Source organism: Netta rufina (assembly GCF_964035555.1).
Source record: "Netta rufina genome assembly, chromosome: 6".
NCBI lineage: Eukaryota > Metazoa > Chordata > Aves > Anseriformes > Anatidae > Netta > Netta rufina.
The window spans coordinates 11,175,808-11,195,309 of NC_140129.1; the positions used below are offsets into that span (position 1 = coordinate 11,175,808).

The 19,502-nt window shown below is 38.8% G+C and overlaps 2 protein-coding genes across 3 annotated transcripts in view; one reads left to right on the forward strand and one right to left on the reverse strand.

Annotated features, from left to right (window-relative positions):
- LOC311210628 (UDP-glucuronosyltransferase 1A8-like) overlaps positions 1-2,453 on the reverse strand; it is a gene marked incomplete at both ends in the record, with an annotated part of 34,660 nt that extends 32,207 nt beyond the window's left edge. The window contains one exon of the mRNA XM_084288631.1: positions 1,599-2,453. Coding sequence (XP_084144757.1) covers positions 1,599-2,453 — 855 coding nt within the window. The remainder of the gene's footprint in view (positions 1-1,598) is intronic.
- A 1,893-nt stretch (positions 2,454-4,346) lies between these two features.
- USP40 (ubiquitin specific peptidase 40) overlaps positions 4,347-19,502 on the forward strand; it is a 33,370-nt gene continuing 18,214 nt past the window's right edge. Inside the window, exons 1-14 of one of the 2 annotated variants that reach the window (XM_084289619.1) lie at positions 4,347-4,408; positions 6,357-6,573; positions 7,099-7,166; positions 8,148-8,261; positions 8,811-8,975; positions 9,550-9,696; positions 12,514-12,657; positions 13,583-13,711; positions 14,266-14,367; positions 14,724-14,831; positions 15,779-16,100; positions 16,566-16,647; positions 17,736-17,907; positions 18,825-18,909. In XM_084289619.1, coding sequence (XP_084145745.1) covers positions 6,375-6,573; positions 7,099-7,166; positions 8,148-8,261; positions 8,811-8,975; positions 9,550-9,696; positions 12,514-12,657; positions 13,583-13,711; positions 14,266-14,367; positions 14,724-14,831; positions 15,779-16,100; positions 16,566-16,647; positions 17,736-17,907; positions 18,825-18,909 — 1,837 coding nt within the window. In that variant the 5' untranslated portion in view covers positions 4,347-4,408; positions 6,357-6,374. Of the gene's footprint in view, positions 4,409-5,193; positions 5,229-6,356; positions 6,574-7,098; positions 7,167-8,147; positions 8,262-8,810; positions 8,976-9,549; positions 9,697-12,513; positions 12,658-13,582; positions 13,712-14,265; positions 14,368-14,723; positions 14,832-15,778; positions 16,101-16,565; positions 16,648-17,735; positions 17,908-18,824; positions 18,910-19,502 lie in introns of those variants that run through there. The other variant, XM_084289620.1, reaches the window with a different exon arrangement.

The window sequence follows — 19,502 nt, forward strand, 5'->3', positions numbered from 1 at the left end:
CTCTCACCTTCTTCTGTACTTTTGCAGTTCTACCATATTTCCTTGGAGATGAGGGGTCAGACAATATTCAGAATGAAAGTATGCCATGGACTTATTGAGTAGCTCAGAGAGCTTTTCTCTTCTCTTCTCTCTTTTTTTTTTTTTTTTTATTTTATTTTTTCCCTTTCTTTCCTAGTCATTCTAAGCTTTTGTTTTCCTATCTGTTGAGCAATGGGATACCAGGTTTCAGAGAGCCACCTATTTTTATCATGACTGTATTTATGAACAAAGATGATTAACCTCGAGTTTACAACTGTGTATGGATAGGCAGATTTTTTTCACCCATGTGACTCCCTTTGCATATTTACACTTCCCTACTTTATGGCCTTGCTGCTGGGCAGTTTCGAGTAAAATAGGAGCGACTCTTCTGTAGAAATGTAGGCAGAAAAGCCAGAGTGAAGTTAGGAGGAATACACAAGGTTTTTAAAGATGTAGAACATATGATCTCCACTCAATAACAAACATCAGTATGAGGACAGGAGACGGCAGGTATAAAATAAATCCAGGATGGTTCTACCCCTTTGGAAAGCAGCAAGCTACAACGTGTTTGCAGCTCTGAGACCTTCGGGCTATAAAAACAAATAGAAGACTAATGTCACGCAATCAGAAAGAACGTGTCATGGTACCTCTTAAATCTAAAACTACTAAGTGCCACTCCCTCGAGTTTAACACTAGAGAATGTATGCAGTCAGCTTATTTTTTATTTGCCTAGGAGCAGTTCGGGGGAGTCTGTGTAAGCCCATCAGAGAATATAAAAGAAGGAAAAAAAGAGAAAAAAATCAACTCAAAGATACTGTAGTGCAATCATGTAGTGATATTGTGTGACCACAATTCAGAAGTGAGGAAGTAATTTCACAGGAATGTAATATGTGCCTGGAAAGAAATGTCTGGTGCCATTAATTGTTTTTAACTTTCTAGATTAGCTTTACAAATCCCACAGAACAGTTCTTATAAATGTCAAGAAACACTTAATAAAAATGTCTCTGATTTTGCGTTTGTGTTTCACAAAATCTGCTATTTTGGAATAATTCTTTCAGTTTCAGCTTGAGATTTATGTTTCACCATGATCTACAAACAGAAATAACATAGACTGCCAGCTAGGAAACCATATGTTATGAAAATACAACGAAAGCAAATTAACTGACTTTGCTGAGCCTAGAATTAAAAAGACTCTCAATGCGTGGTCTTTGGAGTTTTAGTCAGATAAAAGAAATATATGCCAGAATTCATGAAAGTGAAACCAAAATTGCATCAGACTGAAGAATAAAATAAATATTCACTGAGGACGGTAGCTGGCTGATGAAGTCCATTTTTTGTTGGACTTGTCAGAAAATCTTTACTAATTCAAATAACAGTCATCTGCCTCCATCAGGCTAAAGCCATTTCAGCCCATGGAAAGCAACTGCCAGAAACCAGATGCATGAAATCACTACCAGATAAATAAATATATAAAACAAACAAACAAACAAACAAATAAATAAATTCAAGAGCACAAAAGCCCATAAGCCATGTAATTACGTTTCTTTGGAAAATGTATGATTTGAAGAAAAAGAACATACCTTAGGCAGTGGTTTGCCCGGAGCACAGTTTACACCTCCAATAAAGACCATATTGGGCATCACCGGTCTGACATACTCAAACACAAAGTCGTATCTCAGTAGCCAAATAGAAGCACCGTTCAGCAGGTCTAATAGGGATACGTCTCTTTGAAGAATTTGAGAGGAAAGCTTTACTCCTTCTTCATAGAAAGCATTACAGTACACAAGCTCCAGGAGTGCAATCAATGCATTTTCCACTCTCTGGAAAAAGGTCATGTTGTCTGAGTTGAATGTAAACAGTCTTGGGACATACGACAGAGGGCTTGGGCACTGTGGTGCATCATAGTGTAGACTGCAAGGAAATCCTCTCATGAAGAACACAAATGGAAGAGAAAGGTAATTAGCAAGTGTTGCTCCACACAAAGCAATAGGGTCTGTTAGGAGAGCATCAAAGTCACTTTGATTCAAGTACTGCATTATTTCTGTGCTTCTGAAAATGTTCTTGCACTGAGAAAGGAACATTCCAAAAGTGTGTTTTGAGATGTTGTAGAGTGTCAGAACATTCATTGGGAAAGGCTGGTTACTCAGGTGAACAGACAAATACTCTGCAAAGGACTTATCCAGGTCTTCTAATGTGTAATCCACTGGGTATGTTTTCACAGTGTATGATTGTCCCTTTCCCATCTGCCAGCTTATTTCTGGTATAAGCACCACCACTTCATGTCCTCTGTCCATGAGCTTGAGAACTAGCTGCTTCATGCTCAGCCAGTGGCTTCCGTCCATGGGCACCACCAGCAGTTTGCCTCCTTCGGAGAGGCCAGGAATGAGGAGGATAAAAATCGAGGCAGCAAGCAGATAGCAGAGCCGAAAAGTCATCTTCCTGTGGTCAGAGCAGTGACTGCGAAAGCGTCTTCTTCTTCAGGCTGTAGCTCGAAGATGCTTTTTGAGGAAGCGGATGGATTTATCTGCTGAGTTGTGCTGCTTTGTCATTATCTTCTAGTTAATGATTTACTGCTTTGATCTGGGCTCAGCTATGGATGAGAACTGTTGTTGCCTTTTTTTTTTTTTTTTTCCTTTAATTGCTTGTAAAGCCAAATGTAGTGAGTGACCCTTTCCCATGCTGAGTCATTGGAGTTCTTCAGCATTTAATAGAGAACTAGCTCCTCGACATCCTAATCAGATTTCTTAAGGCTTCCCTCTTTATCACTCTTGTGTCTTGTCTTACCACTTAGACAGGGCCAAGGAAGGCGAGTCTGGTGAGAACAACTCCAATAACACAGTAACAAATGAAAACAGCTTCAACACATTTCATCACAGTTGGAGTCACAGATGTTCACAGAATTTATTTGAAGACAGAACAGGAGAACCTCAGGATAAGAGGAAAGGGCAGATGAATCACAATTTTTCAGCTAGCAGGAAACGGAGCATCCCTCCTATGGCATACAGTAACACCAAGAGACGTTGAGAAGGGCTGAGCTGGCATCTGAAGCAGAGATTTGGAGCTATCAAGCGCCTAAACAATTAGATGCCTAAATGGCACTGTGACGTAGAAAACTAATGAAACATAGGATATTTAGAACCACGGGTCCATAGAATATCCCGTGTTTGAAGGGACCCACGAGGATCATTGAGTCCAACTCCTGGCTCCACACACCACCATCCAAAATCAGACCCTGAGAGCATTGTTCAAATGCCTCTTGAACTGCGGCAGCTTGGTGCCATGACCAAATCGCTGGGGAGCCTGTCCCAGTGCCCGACCACCCTCTGGGTCCGGATCCTTTTTGTGACACCCAGCCTGAAGCATCCCCGTCATTCCCTTGGGTCCTCTTAGAAACACAACTGAGACGCAGAGGCAGTATTTCTCTCCCTTCCACACCACTGTCAATGCAATTGTGTATTAATTATGTAGAGCTTTCTGCATGGTTTTCCTGTCAGTCTTTTTACATTCTTTTCCAACTTTACCAATGTCTGGATTTTTTTCCTTGTGTAGCGAAGCTACAGAGCAAGTGACAGAAAGCATTTTTCTTTTAGGCACTTGGTAACTTTTCAGAAAACAAAATCTTTGGACTTTAGAGCTGGGGGAGTTTTACCTTTAATTTAGGTAAAAGTGTAAGAAAAAAAAAAAAAAAAAGGTGAGTAATAACTAGAACAAGTTACTACTTCTACATTTATGCAAAATACACTTAAAAATGATCCTTTGGAGCACGAGAAGTTTAATAAACAGCATTTTCTCTTGAAAATGCTTTGGTAATGGCACTCCCAAATTTGCTGGAGAGGTGTACATGTAAGCAAAGGTGTCCTGAAGCCTGGGGCTCCTCTCGGGCCCCTTCAGTGGCAGGGTGAGCGTTGTCCCAACTTTGCCACACGCTTAATGGGGAAGGCAGGGGGTGCTTAATGAGGAAAGAAGGCAGGGGGTGCTTAATGAGGAAGGAAAGCAGGGGGTGCTTAATGAGAACTGCAGGGGGTGCTTAACGGGGAAGGAAGGCAGGGGGTGCAGAGGCGAGCTCAGGACAGGTTAATCAGTATCTCAGGAGAGCTTCCGAGCATTTAGAGCACGCCCCTATCACCCTCGGCTGGCTTAACGACCCGGGGAAGGTTTGTTTGTGAGTTAAACTTTGCCGGGTTCAAGGCTGTGTAAGGTAACGCCTGACTAACGCGGGCACCCCGTCATGGCCGCCATGGGAGGAGGGAACTACAACCCCCAGCAGCCCTCGCGGCGAGGCCGCGCCTCCCGGCGTGCCTCGCGCGGCGCCCCAACAAATATGGCGGCGGCGGTGGGGCGGCGGCCGGGGGTATGGGGGCATCTCTGAGCGCGCGTTGAGGCGAGGAAAGTAAGGAAAAGAAGCATTTCTGGGGGGTTTGTGTGCCTAAACCGTAACGTGCAGCACGGCCGAGCCAAGGGCGAGAGGCTGGAGGGAGCTGGAAGCTCGGCAGTTGCGTCCCGAAGCGTGGGAGGTGGGATTCAGGTGTTGGAGGTGTGCTCAGGGCAGAGAGACCTGTTGGGATGAGAGCAGAAGGGCTTGTTTCCCCATTAGAGCTCCTTCTTAGCGAACCCAACCGCATAGTTTTATTCTGTGGTGGGTCCGAAATGTATATGTATCGTGTGAAGTGCTGAAGAAGCGTTACAGAAAAATAGTGAGTGTTCCCATGCTGCTCAGAGCACAGCCTTTCGCTTAAAAGGTGCCCTGCGGTGAGAAGGACTGAAAATGCTTTATGTAATGCTACTTAATAAAAAGAGTTTTGGCCAGTATCAGAGGAACTAGCAGCTGGTTGAATGAGAAGCCATAAACCACAACTGGAATTTCAAAAGGTGCACACCAAGGTTTGCCACTGATGGCTCCTGAAGAAATTAAGCTGATGCAGGAGAAGAAGAACATTATTGCTTGATTAAATAATCAGCTAAATGATAAGAAACGAAAGATGAACCCTCATAGAGAGGAGTGAGGGTTGTTACTTCATGCCTTTTCTGGGGCCTGTTTTGTAGGGTTCAGCATATAAACTGACGGGGAACCACAGTGAAGTCAGGTGGTTAATTTTTCTTGTGAAGCTGGCTGGTATATTGTGGTGTAGTCAAGTCCCAGTAGTGAAATTTTCTAGTCTTTAAGCTACTTAACAGCTGAACGATACAATAGCTGACAGCATCAATTGTAGGTGAGTCAAAAGAGATGCATATCATGGGGCAGAGACAAACAACAATCACATACACCCACATATTTATGGAAACTGTGTAGTGGCAGGGTTTGGAACGAATGTACAGGGATGAAACCTTGGGATGATAAAGACTGCTATAAAGGCAGCTCAATGCTCAGCCATTGTACAAGAAGAACAAAATAGCACACTGTAATTTAGGTATAGAAACCCATGGTTTGCACCCATCTTGAATATTGCATGCAGATGTGGTCCTCCCATGTCAAAAAGTGTAAAGGCATCAGGGGAAGTTGGCCTTATCAACTGAAGATGGGGGAGAGGTTCAGTTGTAGGAATGATTATGTCGCTCTAGGGGCTTTTGTCTGGAGGTGATACCTGAGTGGAATATGGTAAAGAAGGTGAAGGTAGGCACAGGAATGATTATTCACTGCTTCAATATAGCTCACTGTTTATTCACTTTTGAAACAAGTATTACAACATACCACATGGAACTATGGGGTGGAAACAGGAGCTAGTAGGGAATCTTGGTACGTGCTAAAAGATCACAGGGCTATGGAACTGGACTGGTAAAAGGAGGAAGCACCAGTTTGTTGCCATTGAGTTTCTGGCTTTCAATATCTGGAAGTGAAGAAAATGTTTTGGTAAAATATTGCTTTGTATTTACTGGTTTATTAAGTTCTTCCCACTTGAACCAGCCAATAATAGAGACAGACTATTTGCATAGATGAATTTGTTGAGACCCAGCATGGGCATTTTGACAAAATTTTGGGGGCCTTACTAAGTTTTCCTGCAGGTAAATGGAACGCTAGTTAATTACAGGTGTTGAGAAGGACCTATTTTTTTGTATGCATATTCCTGCTGAAGCAAAATTAAAATGTGATGAGTTTGATTTTAGTTAGAAGTATTTTCAGACCTGTGTGAAGACAAATGCTTTTACTTGAACCTTTTTGTCACATTAGTGCATATCTCTGCATGGATCTGACGCTCCCTTTTTAAAGTGAACAGAATATGAAAGAAAATAGTATAAGCAATTTCTTGATTTGGGACTGAAAGGTTCATCATTGAGGATTTGAAGTGGGTGGATTCAGGGTACATTTTTTTTGTTAAATTGATTATTTTGTGTTTTTATAGGACTGTTTTGTCTTCACAATGTTTGGGGACTTATTTGAAGAGGATTTTTCCTTTATTTCAAACAATCATTGTGGAAAAGGGAAGAAATCAAAGCCCAGAGATTCTGAGCCTCCAGCTCCCAGAGATTTCACCAACCTAAGCGGTATCAAAAATCAAGGTGGGACCTGCTACCTCAATTCCCTTCTGCAGACGCTGCTTTTCACACCTGAATTTAGAGGTACTGTGTTCAAAATCTTCTTAAAGTAACTTTGGAATTGATATCTTGCAGTGACTTGCATTTCTAATTATTTGTTAGACACACCACAACCATAGATTGTTTTCGCAAACAGTTTATTTCACTTCAATTTAAATAAGTTATTACAGGATACTCAGAGTTTTATCTCTTAAATTAGTATTGCCACTTCTACGCAAAATATAAGTAATATATGTATTATATTTTCTTAGAGGTAGCCATTTACTGCTTGTGTAGATAAGAGAGGGTATTGCTGTTCATAACATGCTATTCATTTTTAATGCAGACACTACAATTCTTGAAAAAAATGTATATTTTGCCATTTAAATGCCTCTGTGCTTAGGGGTACTTTATAGCTTGAACCAGTTGTAATGATGAATGATGTTCAGATATGTGGTTTAATGTCTTAATCTGATAAAAGAAAAAACATGATACTTAACACTTAGGATAAAACATCTCAAGAGAAGACATCATTTATTCTTAAATAGAATTTTTTCTTTACAATTACAGAGGCACTGTTCTCTCTAGGACCTGAAGAGCTTGGAACTCTGGATGATATCAATAAACCAGACGCAAAGGTATTTAAAACTTCACTGTAATTAGTCACTGCGCATTGATTCATGTGAATTGAAACAATATTCTGAAATCTCTCGTGAGGATGATACTGGAAGACAGTTTGGTTGGCCAATACTCTTTTTTTTGCACACTAGAAGTAAGCTTTAGGTGCTGTAATCTTTTCCTTCAGAAGCAAGATGTTGAGCTTGTTTCTGCTGAATTTGATAGTAGAGATTCTTTTGTGTTCAGGAAAAGCAAAAACAATCCCAAAGTTTATACAATGTTTTTTTTTCTTTGTACTTTCTATGCTGTAACTAAAGCTACAATGCTGTGACTTATTTTTCACCAATTAAAAAAAAAAAGCATGCAGACTAGATGACTGCACTGAGGCTCTGAAGGTTTAACAGCCCACCCATACACAAGATGATGTGGGACTGGAATTTATTATTTATTTTAAGAGTGCTTACTAATGCTGACTACAGAATTTCATTCTTCAGCTCTTGGGCTGAAGCTGGTTGCTTAGAAACATTTTATCTTTGTGAATCAAAGATAAATATAGGCAGCTGATCAAGCTTGTTGACATTAACCCATCTCTTTCCACCTCATTACCCATTTTGTAATTTTTATTTTTACTGATCAAGGAGTAGGTCATAAATCAATGTCTTGGTGCCTTGTAACAAGTTCTTAAGTTTTAGGATTATGAAAAATAGGAGATAAAGTTGTCACTGTGTACTTTGGTGGTGACTTAATTTTAACCTGCACAGTTTTGCTTTATCACAAACCTTACATTCCATGACTGTATTGAGTAAGGTGAGGCCTTGTACAGTTTTGGTAACCACTGTTGGCAGATGTTTTGGTGAGAGTCAAGTAACCTGATTTATAAAAGCCATAGACAATGGTGGCTTGTTACAAGACTTTTATTAAATTAGTTTTTCTTTTTAAATCAAAATGATTGGTTTAAAGACTTTCTGATGTGCTGGGTATATTCTGCTTTATATTTCTAGGTTCGAATAATTCCACTGCAACTTCAACGGTTATTTGCTCAGCTTCTGCTCTTAGACCAGCAGGCTGCGTCTACAACAGACCTTACCGAGAGCTTTGGGTGGAACAGCAATGAGGTACAAACAGGCACCTGTGTCACCATCATTGATACTGAAGTCTGACATGGAAAAAATTTCTTAGAATATTTCAGGCTGTGGAGATAGCAGTTGATTAGGTCAACTGTTGTCTTATACTATTGTGCCTCCACAGGAAGGATGTCTTAATTGTTCTCAGTGAGCAACAGAATAAATTCTTCCATTAGATACAGTTTCAGTAGCTCTCCTTTGTTTCTCTTTGTTTTTATAGGAACATTTTTTCCAGCAGTAACTAAGTTGCTTGCCCTTTATTTACTTAAATTTTTACCTAAAATGTTACTGTGTAACTCTGCTTAGAATTTAGTGGAAATCTACATAGGTAAAAGTGTCTTTTGTATGGTATACTTTACATACTTATAGCTTCTACAAAAAGCACAAGTTAAAAATGTAGCAATAATTTTCTTTCGGTGTAGTAAATACATGGGTAACAATTGAGGCAGCTCTCTGCCACACTTAATGGAAGTTGTTTTTTAAGCAATAAGCATAGCAGATGGCACTTTTATTTCTTCAAGTTTATTTTTTATCATGCAGGAAATGAGGCAGCACGATGTGCAGGAATTAAATCGGATTCTGTTCAGTGCTTTGGAGACTTCTCTTGTGGGGACTTCGGGTCACGACCTTATTAATCGATTGTACCATGGAACTGTTGTCAACCAGATTGTTTGTAAAGAATGCAAGAATATCAGTGAGAGACAGGTAAAGCCGGAGGATTTCCCAGGATAGGCTTCTGTTCAGTCTTTTGAAGATGCTTGAAATGTTTTTTCCCAACTCAAAAAAAAAAAGACAATTTTCTGAAGTGTCACTAGTAGTCTTCTTGAATCTAGGTAGTGTGTATTGATTAGGGCACTGCAGGCTTGCTAACACACGAAAATTATACATGACTTTGTTGCTAAATCTTGGCTGCCATTTGCTAAACTACCTACATCAAAAAGTGACTCACTAGGAAAAAGGAAAAAAGGCATTATTAGATCTGTGTTGCAAATGTTGCCTGTAGTAACTAGCAGACAGCTGAACAGTGGGGTAACAACAGTAAAACATATCTTTACATTGTTTTACTGCTCTTTGTGATTAAAAAATAATCTAAAAATCTAAAAATAATCTTTTTGTGATTAAAAAATAAAATCTAAGGTGCATGTTCTGTCCCATCAATGATGAAAGCAAAATAAGTGCTCACATCTGCCACAGCAAATGGGATAAGCATCTTTCTAATGTACTGTAAATTTACACTACTTACAGTCTTTTTTTTTTTTTTTGTTGTATTTCTGCGTAGGAAGATTTCTTAGACCTAACAGTGGCAGTAAAAGGTGTAGCTGGCTTGGAGGAGGCCCTGTGGAACATGTATGTGGAGGAAGAGTACTTTGAAAATGAGAACTTGTATCGATGCGGAGCCTGTGACAAACTTGTTGAAGCTTCAAAGGTAATGCATTAGGTCACTCAGTATTTGATCTGCTAACAATTAGAAACTTCACTTACATGTGTCCACCCTATAACCCTCAGATAAAAAATCTGCACCTTTCTTGTTGTATAATGCCAGATTAGAATACCAAAAATGGACCTGCATGTTAAAGCTCAGCAGCTATGTCATCAAAAGCTTATGTGACTCATTTCTTGACTTGAGTATTGTTGCTGGCTTTAATCTAGCCAGTGGTGAATAGGTTGCTAGGCCATATAGAAAAGAACAAAGTAAACTACATGGAAATTCTCACATGAAGAGCACAGATAATAAGCAACTCTTGCTTATGATACATTATGTTAATGATACATTAACATACTGAAAGCATCTGTTGTGGTGCTGTATAGTGCTAGAGCCTTCAGGTGAGTAACAACAGACTTGTGAAAGGAACTAACCAGGTCTTCTGATGTGTATGGTTTCACAATATATGACTGTCCCTTTCCCATCTGCCAGCTTATTTCTGGTATAAGCACCACCACTTCATGTCCTCTGTCCATGAGCTTGAGAACTAGCTGCTTCATGCTCAGCAAGTGGCTTCCATCCATGGGCACCACCAGCAGTTTGCCTCCTTCGGAGAGGCCAGGAATGAGGAGGATAAAAATTGAGGCAGCAAGCAGATAGCAGAGCCGAAAAGTCATCTTCCTGTGGTCAGAGCAGTGACTGCGAAAGCGTCTTCTTCTTCAGGCTGTAGCTCGAAGATGCTTTTCGAGGAAGTAGATGGTTTTCTGTTGAGTTGTGCTGCTTTGTTACTATCTAGTTAATGATTTACTGTTGCTGCTTTTTTTTTTTTTAATTGCTTGTAAAGCTAAGTGCAGTGTGCAGCCCTTTCCTCTGCTGAGTCACTGGAGTTCATCAGTGTTCAGCTGAGAGCTGTGCATGTTAAGCCTGTGTTGAGAGCAATCCCTAGGAGTGTAGCGACATCCAGATGGGAGAGCTCCTTCCTTTGGCTTGGTTTTCTGCCTTCACTGCTGGGCACCCTGGGAAAGTTTCAGGTGCTTGATGCTTGTTAACACTGGTATCCTTCAGAGGAGTTGCATATGTGACCCTGAATGCTCTGAAGTGATGCATGGATGATGATAGGCTTGCTTTCTGTCTGCCAGAGTACCTTACAGCATCCTTGTGCTAAAAACCAGTTCTTGTTTTGTTGTTTTATGATTCAGAGTAGTTTCCCTACTGGAGTAATCAAATTTGTTAAGACTTCTGTGTCTTGTTTGTGCTCTTAGCCAGGGTCTGGGAAAGGTAGTTGTGTGAAGCACAACTTCTGGGAAAGGCAGAAAGGCAGTTGTGTAAAGCTACTATGTAGCTTTACTAGAGCTTTAGGTCTTAGAATTGTAGGTCTCTTCAGGATGGGACAAGATGGTGTTTGGCTTTCTTCTGTGCTTGTTTCTGATGTCATAAAGATTTTTTTTAAAAAAAGTAGCTCATTATTTTCCTCATATTCCTGGTATTTTTTGTAAAGGGGAGGCAGTCATACCTGTTAGTGCACCCTGCCTTTGATGTGTTTTGCCCTCTTCACAACAGCGAAGAGCTTTGGCCTGCTTTGGAAATTCTTCTGTGCCATGATGAGTGTGATCCAAACCTTGCAACATGCCTAATGTGGAAGGCAGGAGGTGCAGAGGCAAATTCAGGACAGGTGAAGTTAATCAGTACCTTAGGAGAGTTCATGAAACTTTGCCAGTGCCTCATGTGGCTTGTTTATGAGGGTTTCAGTTAAAGTTTGCTGGGTTCAAGGGAGTGCAAGGTAACAGTTGGCTACCTCTGAAATTTGGTCATGTAGCCGGCACTAGGGAGGCAGTTGTCTAACAGCATGACCCTCTGCGTGCACCTAGCTTGTTTCAAAGACAAGGTGATCCATACCTATCCTCTCTTCCTTCAGTTTTTTGTGGGTCTTTGGAAGTTATTTTCTCCCCTCTTTTGTCCTGACCTCCAAAAAAAAAAAAAGAGTAGTTAAAAAATCTCGAGTTCAAGAACTTGATCAAACTTTAATCATACAGTCGGATTAGCACTCTAAACTTGGAAGAGTTGCTTGGAAGAGCGAAATCCTTTGTGCCTCTGCAAAGCAGTCTTCGCAATTGATGCAAATGGAATACCTAATTCTAATTTTCTTGAGCCACGCATGTGTTCCTGATAAACCCATTTATGGCTGTGTAAATGGAGAGTTGGATAGAGACACTGGCAGTGCTCAGAGGCCACCGAACCTATACTTATGTTCAGAGCATAGCGAAGCTATCGTGAAGCTCTTGCTCCCCTATAGCACCTACAAAGTGGGAGCTGAGTTCCTGTGTGTTCTCTCTGGGCTCCTGGCAGCTGTGTGGGTCTGGTGATGGCGCATACTGTGCAAGGGGTCAAGAGCAAAGTTGCTGGGAAAACACTGCATAGCCTGACCTCGTGGGAGAGCACAAGCCCAGGGATTTGAAGCAATTGCTTCATAGTGTGAAATTTGTGAAAATCCTCTCACAAAGAACATGTGGTGTTTTTAAATGGAAACTACTGACTTGAATTTCAGCAATGCTCTGCTTCATTTTTGTAGCAGGATAAAGTGTGGGACTGATGATCAGGGAAGGTGTAGGGTGTCACAGGAGTGAAGGATCTTGGTTGCTTTCTAGAATAGCTTGTTGACAGGGAAATTGAGAATTAGGGAAGGCATTTTCTAGTAATGAAAACACTGGCCATGTCTGCCTCCTTGTAAAGCTTTGCTGGAAAATAAAGGTTTGATCATAGCAAGGTGGAAGCATTGTTCTGTATAACAATATGCTTATAACTTTTTTTGTTGTTTTGCAGTCTGCTAAACTACGTAAGTTGCCTCCCTTTCTCACCATTTCTCTCCTGAGATTTAACTTTGACTTTGAGAAGTGTGAAAGATACAAGGAAACTAGTTGCTATACGTTCCCTATCCAGATAAACCTGAGGCCTTTTTGTGAGCAGGTTTGTACTGTTATATTTGTTAAAGTTTCTATATACTCAGCAGAAAACTAATATCTCAGGACAAGGTATCTTTAATTTTGCATTTTGTCAAAGCCAGATGTTAAGGAAACCTTGTAGGTTTCTCCGATGTCCCTAGTTCCAAAGCTTTTGTAAAATGTCTCCAAAAGATCAATTTCTAAGAGTGAGAAATACTTTGTAGCTATACAAAGTGGAAGGGTTTAATAATGACCTACAGCTTAATCTGTGTCTTTCTTAAGAAGTTAAATCTACCTCTGTATTGGCAATTCCTATTAACAGATATATATATGTTAACAAATATATAATGTCACATATGAATTTAGCTACGTATATTTTGTGTCAGTAGTTACATTTCTTACAAATTCCTCTTTGTATTCATATACGTATATGTTGGTTATAAACTGAGCTACATCATTACCTGATGCCAGCTTTTGATCCCTAAAGTATGTATAGAATATGCTTAATAGATGTGCTCTTATTGAAGGGATTTTTCTTAAAACATTCTGTTTTTTTGTTGTTGTTGTTGTATTTGAGGAAGCCTTCAGTTAGTTTAAATGGTTTTCCTCAAGTCTTTTAAATGAATATGAAATAAGCTGGTGGTTATTGCAAACAATTTGAGCCCTTCTATTACTTGCATCAATATTTAATTATTTTAAATTTGAAATATTTGAATTTCCACCACTGTTCAGAATCACATCTAAAAAGTTGCTTTATAAGCCCGTGCCTTGGTCCATGCTTCATGTTGGTCCTTGCTAGTGTTCCCCATCACTAAAGAGCCCCTTCAGTCTTTGCATGTGCAAATGCACATTGAGAAGTATCAGAAGCCATGCTGATGGTATAAAACTGTCCTTACGTGGAAGACTTGCTGATATGTTTTTTATTATTATTATTATTTTTCTTTTTGAAGACTGAAATGGATGATTCAGAGTACATGTATGAGCTCTTCTCTGTTATTATACATAAAGGTGGCTGCTATGGAGGACACTATCATGTTTATATCAAAGATGTGGATGAATTAGGAAACTGGCAATTACAAGTAAGTGCTAAAGGTTTCTTTTTCTTGCTCTATCACATTTAAAAAAAAGTATTAGAATAAAACAGACATCCAAGTTAATATTTTAGTGAGACGTTTGGTCTTTCACCTCCTTGCGGTTAGTTTTTGGCAGTATACTATCTCTTCAAGTTGGAAGCTCTCAGGATTTTGGGGCAAAGTTTATATTTCTGACCTGCTGAACATTAATGGGCTGTTGTATTACTACTGCCTGCTGTATGGCATGTGCACAGATAGTGTGGGTGTGTATACACTCCAGTCAGAGTGCAAGCTGCTTGAGCTCTGTTGTAGCAATCTTTGAGTGCATCTTTACCACGTGTTGAGTGTCATATGATGAACTGGATGTTTTTGTACAGCATCCAGATGCCTATGTAAAGAGGCTGTAGAAACAATCCTGTGTAAAACAGTATGCACAGCTTGCTCAAAAATATTCAGAGGATTTCCTTTACACTTCTAAATCACACATGCTGTTGTTAGTACTGATTGGAAGACTGCTGGCTGTGTTTGAAGTGTTTGTGAATATTATTTTTCTTCTACAGGAAGATGAGGATAGGCTAATTGAAGATAAGGCTTTAAGAGAGAATGAAAATGCCAAAGAAGCAGAAAATCCACTGGCAGTGTTGAAAGGGATTTTATCAGAGGTATGGTATGTAAAGAGTTTATTGCTTCTATTTTGATATTAAGGAACCCAGAAGGGCAGGGTGAAGTATGCAAGAGACAGGCTTTAGAACATAGAACTCTTCTGAGCTTATTGTGAAGCAGTGTAACTTAACCTAACTTGTAACTTAACCTAACTTCAATACAAATAGTGACTATTCATAGCAAAAAAAGCCATTTTTGGAGTACTCCTGAAGTTGCTTGCTTAAGCTGTTAGAGAAAGCAATGTTAAATTGGCTTTCTAACAAACAGGAATTAGTTAATCACTTCAGAATTACCTACTTTGTATTGATTCTTTTACACTTGTACTCTGTCATCCTATTTTTTATTTTCTCTTTAGGAAGAATCTAAACAAATACCTGTGGATCAATTAGGGCAGAAGTTACTGGAGAAAAAAAAGGTGTCCTGGAATAAGAAATACCGAAAACAATATGGAGCATTACGAAAGGTAATATGTATGTATGTTAGTTTTTGATTATTAAGGTAACTTTATATTCCTAACGAATAGTCAATAGGATGGTGGATGAAAATGCTGGCACTTGGAGTAGCAAGGTAATGTGTATATAAGAGGTTAGTGAGACAAATCAGTAGACTGAGTAACAGGGACAAGATTCTCTGAACGTATCATCTGCTTGAAAGCGTGCGTCTCTTTCCATCTATATTTCTGACCTAGAAAATAACCAGCTTTGCCTATTACAACTTTACACCTCTGTATAAACAGAAATAAGTGAAATAAGTTTTGTTTAGGGAAAAAAAAACACCCTTTCTGGTTGTTTAGTGCGTCTGTAAAATTAACCCTTGAAATGAAGTCTTGTAGTTATCCAGTTGGTTGCTGTATTTTCTTATGCTTTAAAAAAAATACTTCTGCATTTGTGCTACGGATATGTGGAAAATCCATATTTCTTTTTTTTGAGTAAGAACAACCATATAGATTTCAAAACAAAGTATTTAAAAGTAGTTGTAAAGTCTGAATATGGGTCTTCCACGGGGGTGTAGATGTTTTTCTGACTTTGACAGAGAACTGATAGAAACAAGTTCGGGGTAAACCAGTATTAACAGTTTCAAAGTTTGTGTTACTGTGAATGTTACTAAAAGTGACTTTTCGCAAGTGCCAAATATATTTCAAAATCACACGGGGCAGTGCAGAGCTGAAATAACTGTAAATTAGTTTACATGTTTTGATCTATCAAATGAGATTTTGATTATGACTAAAACTAATTCAGATCTTTGTTTTTTGTTTTCTTTTTGTCTTTGTTGGAATGGATTTCCACAAATGAAAGTTTGGCTATGAATTCGAGGACAAATCAGGTCACGTAGTTAATGTAGTCTGCTATATTTAATCCAGAGTATCTTCCTTTACTAAAATGTTCTTTCTTGTACTTGCTTTCATTTTAGTATTTGCAAAACCATCCTCAGATATTTCAGTTCAGTCCTGACAAAAATAAGGTTGGTCTGAAGGAAAAATACAAGCTCCCATTTAAGTCAGATTCTCAAGGACTTGATCTCCAAAGCCCTTCTCAGAAGAATGATATCCAGTGGAATTTAGAAAAAACACCTACAAGGCTAGAGGAGACTTCTGTTGGTTGCCATTGGTTTGATCTGAATGATTCAAAAGTCCAACCGATCAAGGAGGAGGATATTGAGCAACAATTTCAGGGTAAAGAGAGTGCCTACATGCTGTTTTATCGGAAGTCACGGCTGAAAAGACCTCCTGAAGGTACGCACAACTCATCTTTATGTGCTGGGGGTTTCCTTCATTGACGCTTTTTGTGGAGGGTTAAGGCAGTTGAGCATTTCTGTCCTTACTGAACTTCCTAGTGCTAATTGGAAAAAAGGCTTGAGTCAAGATAGAAGGAGCTCCAAGGAGCTAATGAACGGTTAATTGGTTGTAGCTGACAGTATTTTCTCATATGCTTCACAAATACTAGCGAAATATCTTCTACTTAAACAAGTTGTTGCTAAAGGCATTCATGTATCTGTTTCCCCTTAGGGAAAGATAGATGTGAACATGGAAGAATTAAAAACGTTTGACTGTTGTATCATTTGCAATTTAATTTACTCCATTAAGAAAGAGTGCAATGTTATTTTCAATTATTACAGTAATGCTTCATCTCACTTTTCTTGTTTACCAAAGCACATTTTAAGCAGTTGAGGCCAAACTAGCTTATATTATTTGTTGCAGCTCGAGGAAATCCAAGATACCAAATTCCTGAACATCTTCTGAATGAAATGAATGCTGCTAATACTGAGCTGCAAAAGAAGAGGTATATAATATAATGTATAGAGGTATATAATGTAACTGTGTGAATCTCTTAAACAGCATTCTTAATCTGTAGATCTTGGAATTGATCTAAAATTAAAGAAAGTCATTGAACAGATGTAGAATTAGATACTAAAATGACTCAATACCATAGAGGTTAATCAAGGAATACAATTTGTACATTCAGTTTGTCTTCTACTGGTCCCCTACCTCCCTGTTAGTGGCCTACCTACTAATTCTGCAAAATTGCAGAGGAAATTTGTTTACAGCCTCAAATTGTACCAGTTTTTCATTGGAAAGTAGAATTCTGGAAGGAGAATGGAATACGTTATCTAAATTACACTCCCAGAGGGAGTTCTCCACCGGGAGAAGGGGGAATGGCTTGCTTTCCTGTGAAACAACAGATAAATGGTATCCTTTGCCTGAAACATGAAAGAAAGAGCTGGTGGCATCTAGGTTGGTAGAAAATTTTCCTTCTGGTGAGAAGCATACAGAGCTGGTGATGTGCCTGAATGTCAGTTAAGCTGTCAAAATGTAGACACGTGCAAGAGATGGATGTCTTGTGCGATGCCTCTCTGCTGTGGAAACTTCATTATTTTTAAGTGACATTTGCTGTTACATCTAGCTTCTTGCTAATAGAACCGAATATAGTTATAAAGGAGGAAGGCATGGCTGTATCTGTCCTGGTAGTTTTCCAGGAATTTTCTCTTTTTCTGTGTTTGTTTCAAGAGGAACACAGTCTGGAGAGTTAAAAAACAAATAAGGCACTATGGTCTCCCCATCCCTAAAGATAAGGTTTTTTGTCCTGTTCAGAAAAGTTGAAGCAAGGTGTAGGAACAAGTCCTATAACAGTGTTTTATTTGTGTGTGGAGGATGTCTAAGCTTGCTCTGTATTGTATGTACTATATATATATAATCATATATGGCATTTTTGAGCACCTCTGCATATTTCTTAATAGAGGAGAGAATCTGACATTGAATTTAGTCATGAGGTTATCACTTACATGACAACTGCCAGAAGCATCTCTGAAATAAGTTAGCTGTTTGTCAGCATTAAACTCACCATTTCATTATTGTGTTTTTCTTTCAAAGAGCGGAATGTGACTCAGCAAACAATGGTATTGATCTGCATCTCCATTTGAGCTCGTGTTACAAATTTTACAATGGAGCTTTGCATCCTTCACTTACTTGGAAAGAGAGTGTTCTGGATCTGACTATTGACAGAAGAAAAACACTAGGAGATCTTCGACAGTCAATATTCCAGGTATTTACTAGACTGAGTGAACTCAAACACTTTAATTGTAATTGAGATACAACTGCTTTCTATGTATGAGTCTATGCCACAATTTTTATTTCAATGAGAAATTTTTAACAGTGAATGTAATTTCAGGAGGCTCAAAGCCATATGGATTTTTCACAGAAGGAAACATTGCTTTGCGGTCAACTTTTGATGTGTTGACAAAGCTGTTGATTGATAGATGAAGCTTTAATTAATTAGACTTTAAAGTTCATAAGCTAATTATTTGTATGTGGGCAGCCACTTTGCAAAACTTTAGACTTACATTTAACACTTCAGTTTGTGACATGTATTTGTGTTTTCAAGGAGCTGGCTGGCCTTAACAAGAAATGCTTAGAGGGTTTTAAGAAATAAGAAAAGCTTAAGATTTCTTTTAAGTATTGAAAGTGGTGTCTTTGTATTTACTATGTTAAAGGAATGGTGAACAAAAAGCATTTTACAAAGTGTCCATCTGTCATAAAATCACAGAATGGTTTGGGCTGGAAGGGACCTTAAAGACCATTTAGTTCCAGACCCTCAGTGATGTGCAGGGACACCTCCTGCTCATGAGATTGCTCAAAGCCCAACCCAACCTGACTTTGAAAATGTAAATTGAAGCTAACTTGCTCCCTGAAAACATCATTTGCTTATATTGTTCAACAATATAAGCATTCAGTTGAAACTGTTTTAGTCTGGTGACTTTTGTGAAAGCACAAGTCCTAAAAAGCTTGTGGGTTTTCTGTGCCACTAGTTTAGTAGAGAGAAGTTGCAGGGACCTGTTAAGTACCAAAGTGAGCCTGGTAGCCAGTCTGTAACAGCTTTCAGCGAAGTTGTAATTTTGAGTGGTTTAAGTTACTGCTTGTTGAAGTTCTGTGTGTTTTTTCTTTTATTTTATTACCAATTAGATACTGGAATCTTGGGAAGGAGACATGATTCTCAGTAATGCCAAACCTTTACCAGCGGGACTGCATCTTTATGAGATTCTTGATGGTAAGATTACCACGTACAGGGTTTCTTTGTTATTTGTTTGGTGTATTTATTGAAGACACAGAGGGCTTCTTAAGTAAAACATCTTGGAGAAGTCTATTTGCTGACAAAAAGATGATGGCCTCTATTTTGACTTTGATTTGCTTATGAGTATTTGTTTTCGTTATAATTACCTAATAGGTAGAGGAGATAATAGAGGAGCCAGGGTGATCCTAAAGAAAAAATTAGTTTAGGCTTAAGCTGAAGTAGGAATGGTGCAAATGTAAATGATTACATAAAAAGAACATTAATTTCAACATACAAATTTTTATTTTAAAACAGTGTTCCATCTCCAGCTTTGTCATGTAATTCTAGGTGTAAGTCTTCAAAAATCTACTCGGTTATTTTTAGATTTTTACAGGATTTATGGTCTGCTTAAGAAAATTAGAGTTCTTTCAGATCTTTCGGAACATAGCCCAGCTTTTAAAATATTGACATCAAAATGCAGATGCACTCAGAGCTGTTAGTATTGCTTCAGATCTTAGTATGGTTCTTTAAATGACAAAGTCTTTAAAAAAAAATCTGCATCTGGCTTATGGTAGGAAGGTAAAATAAAT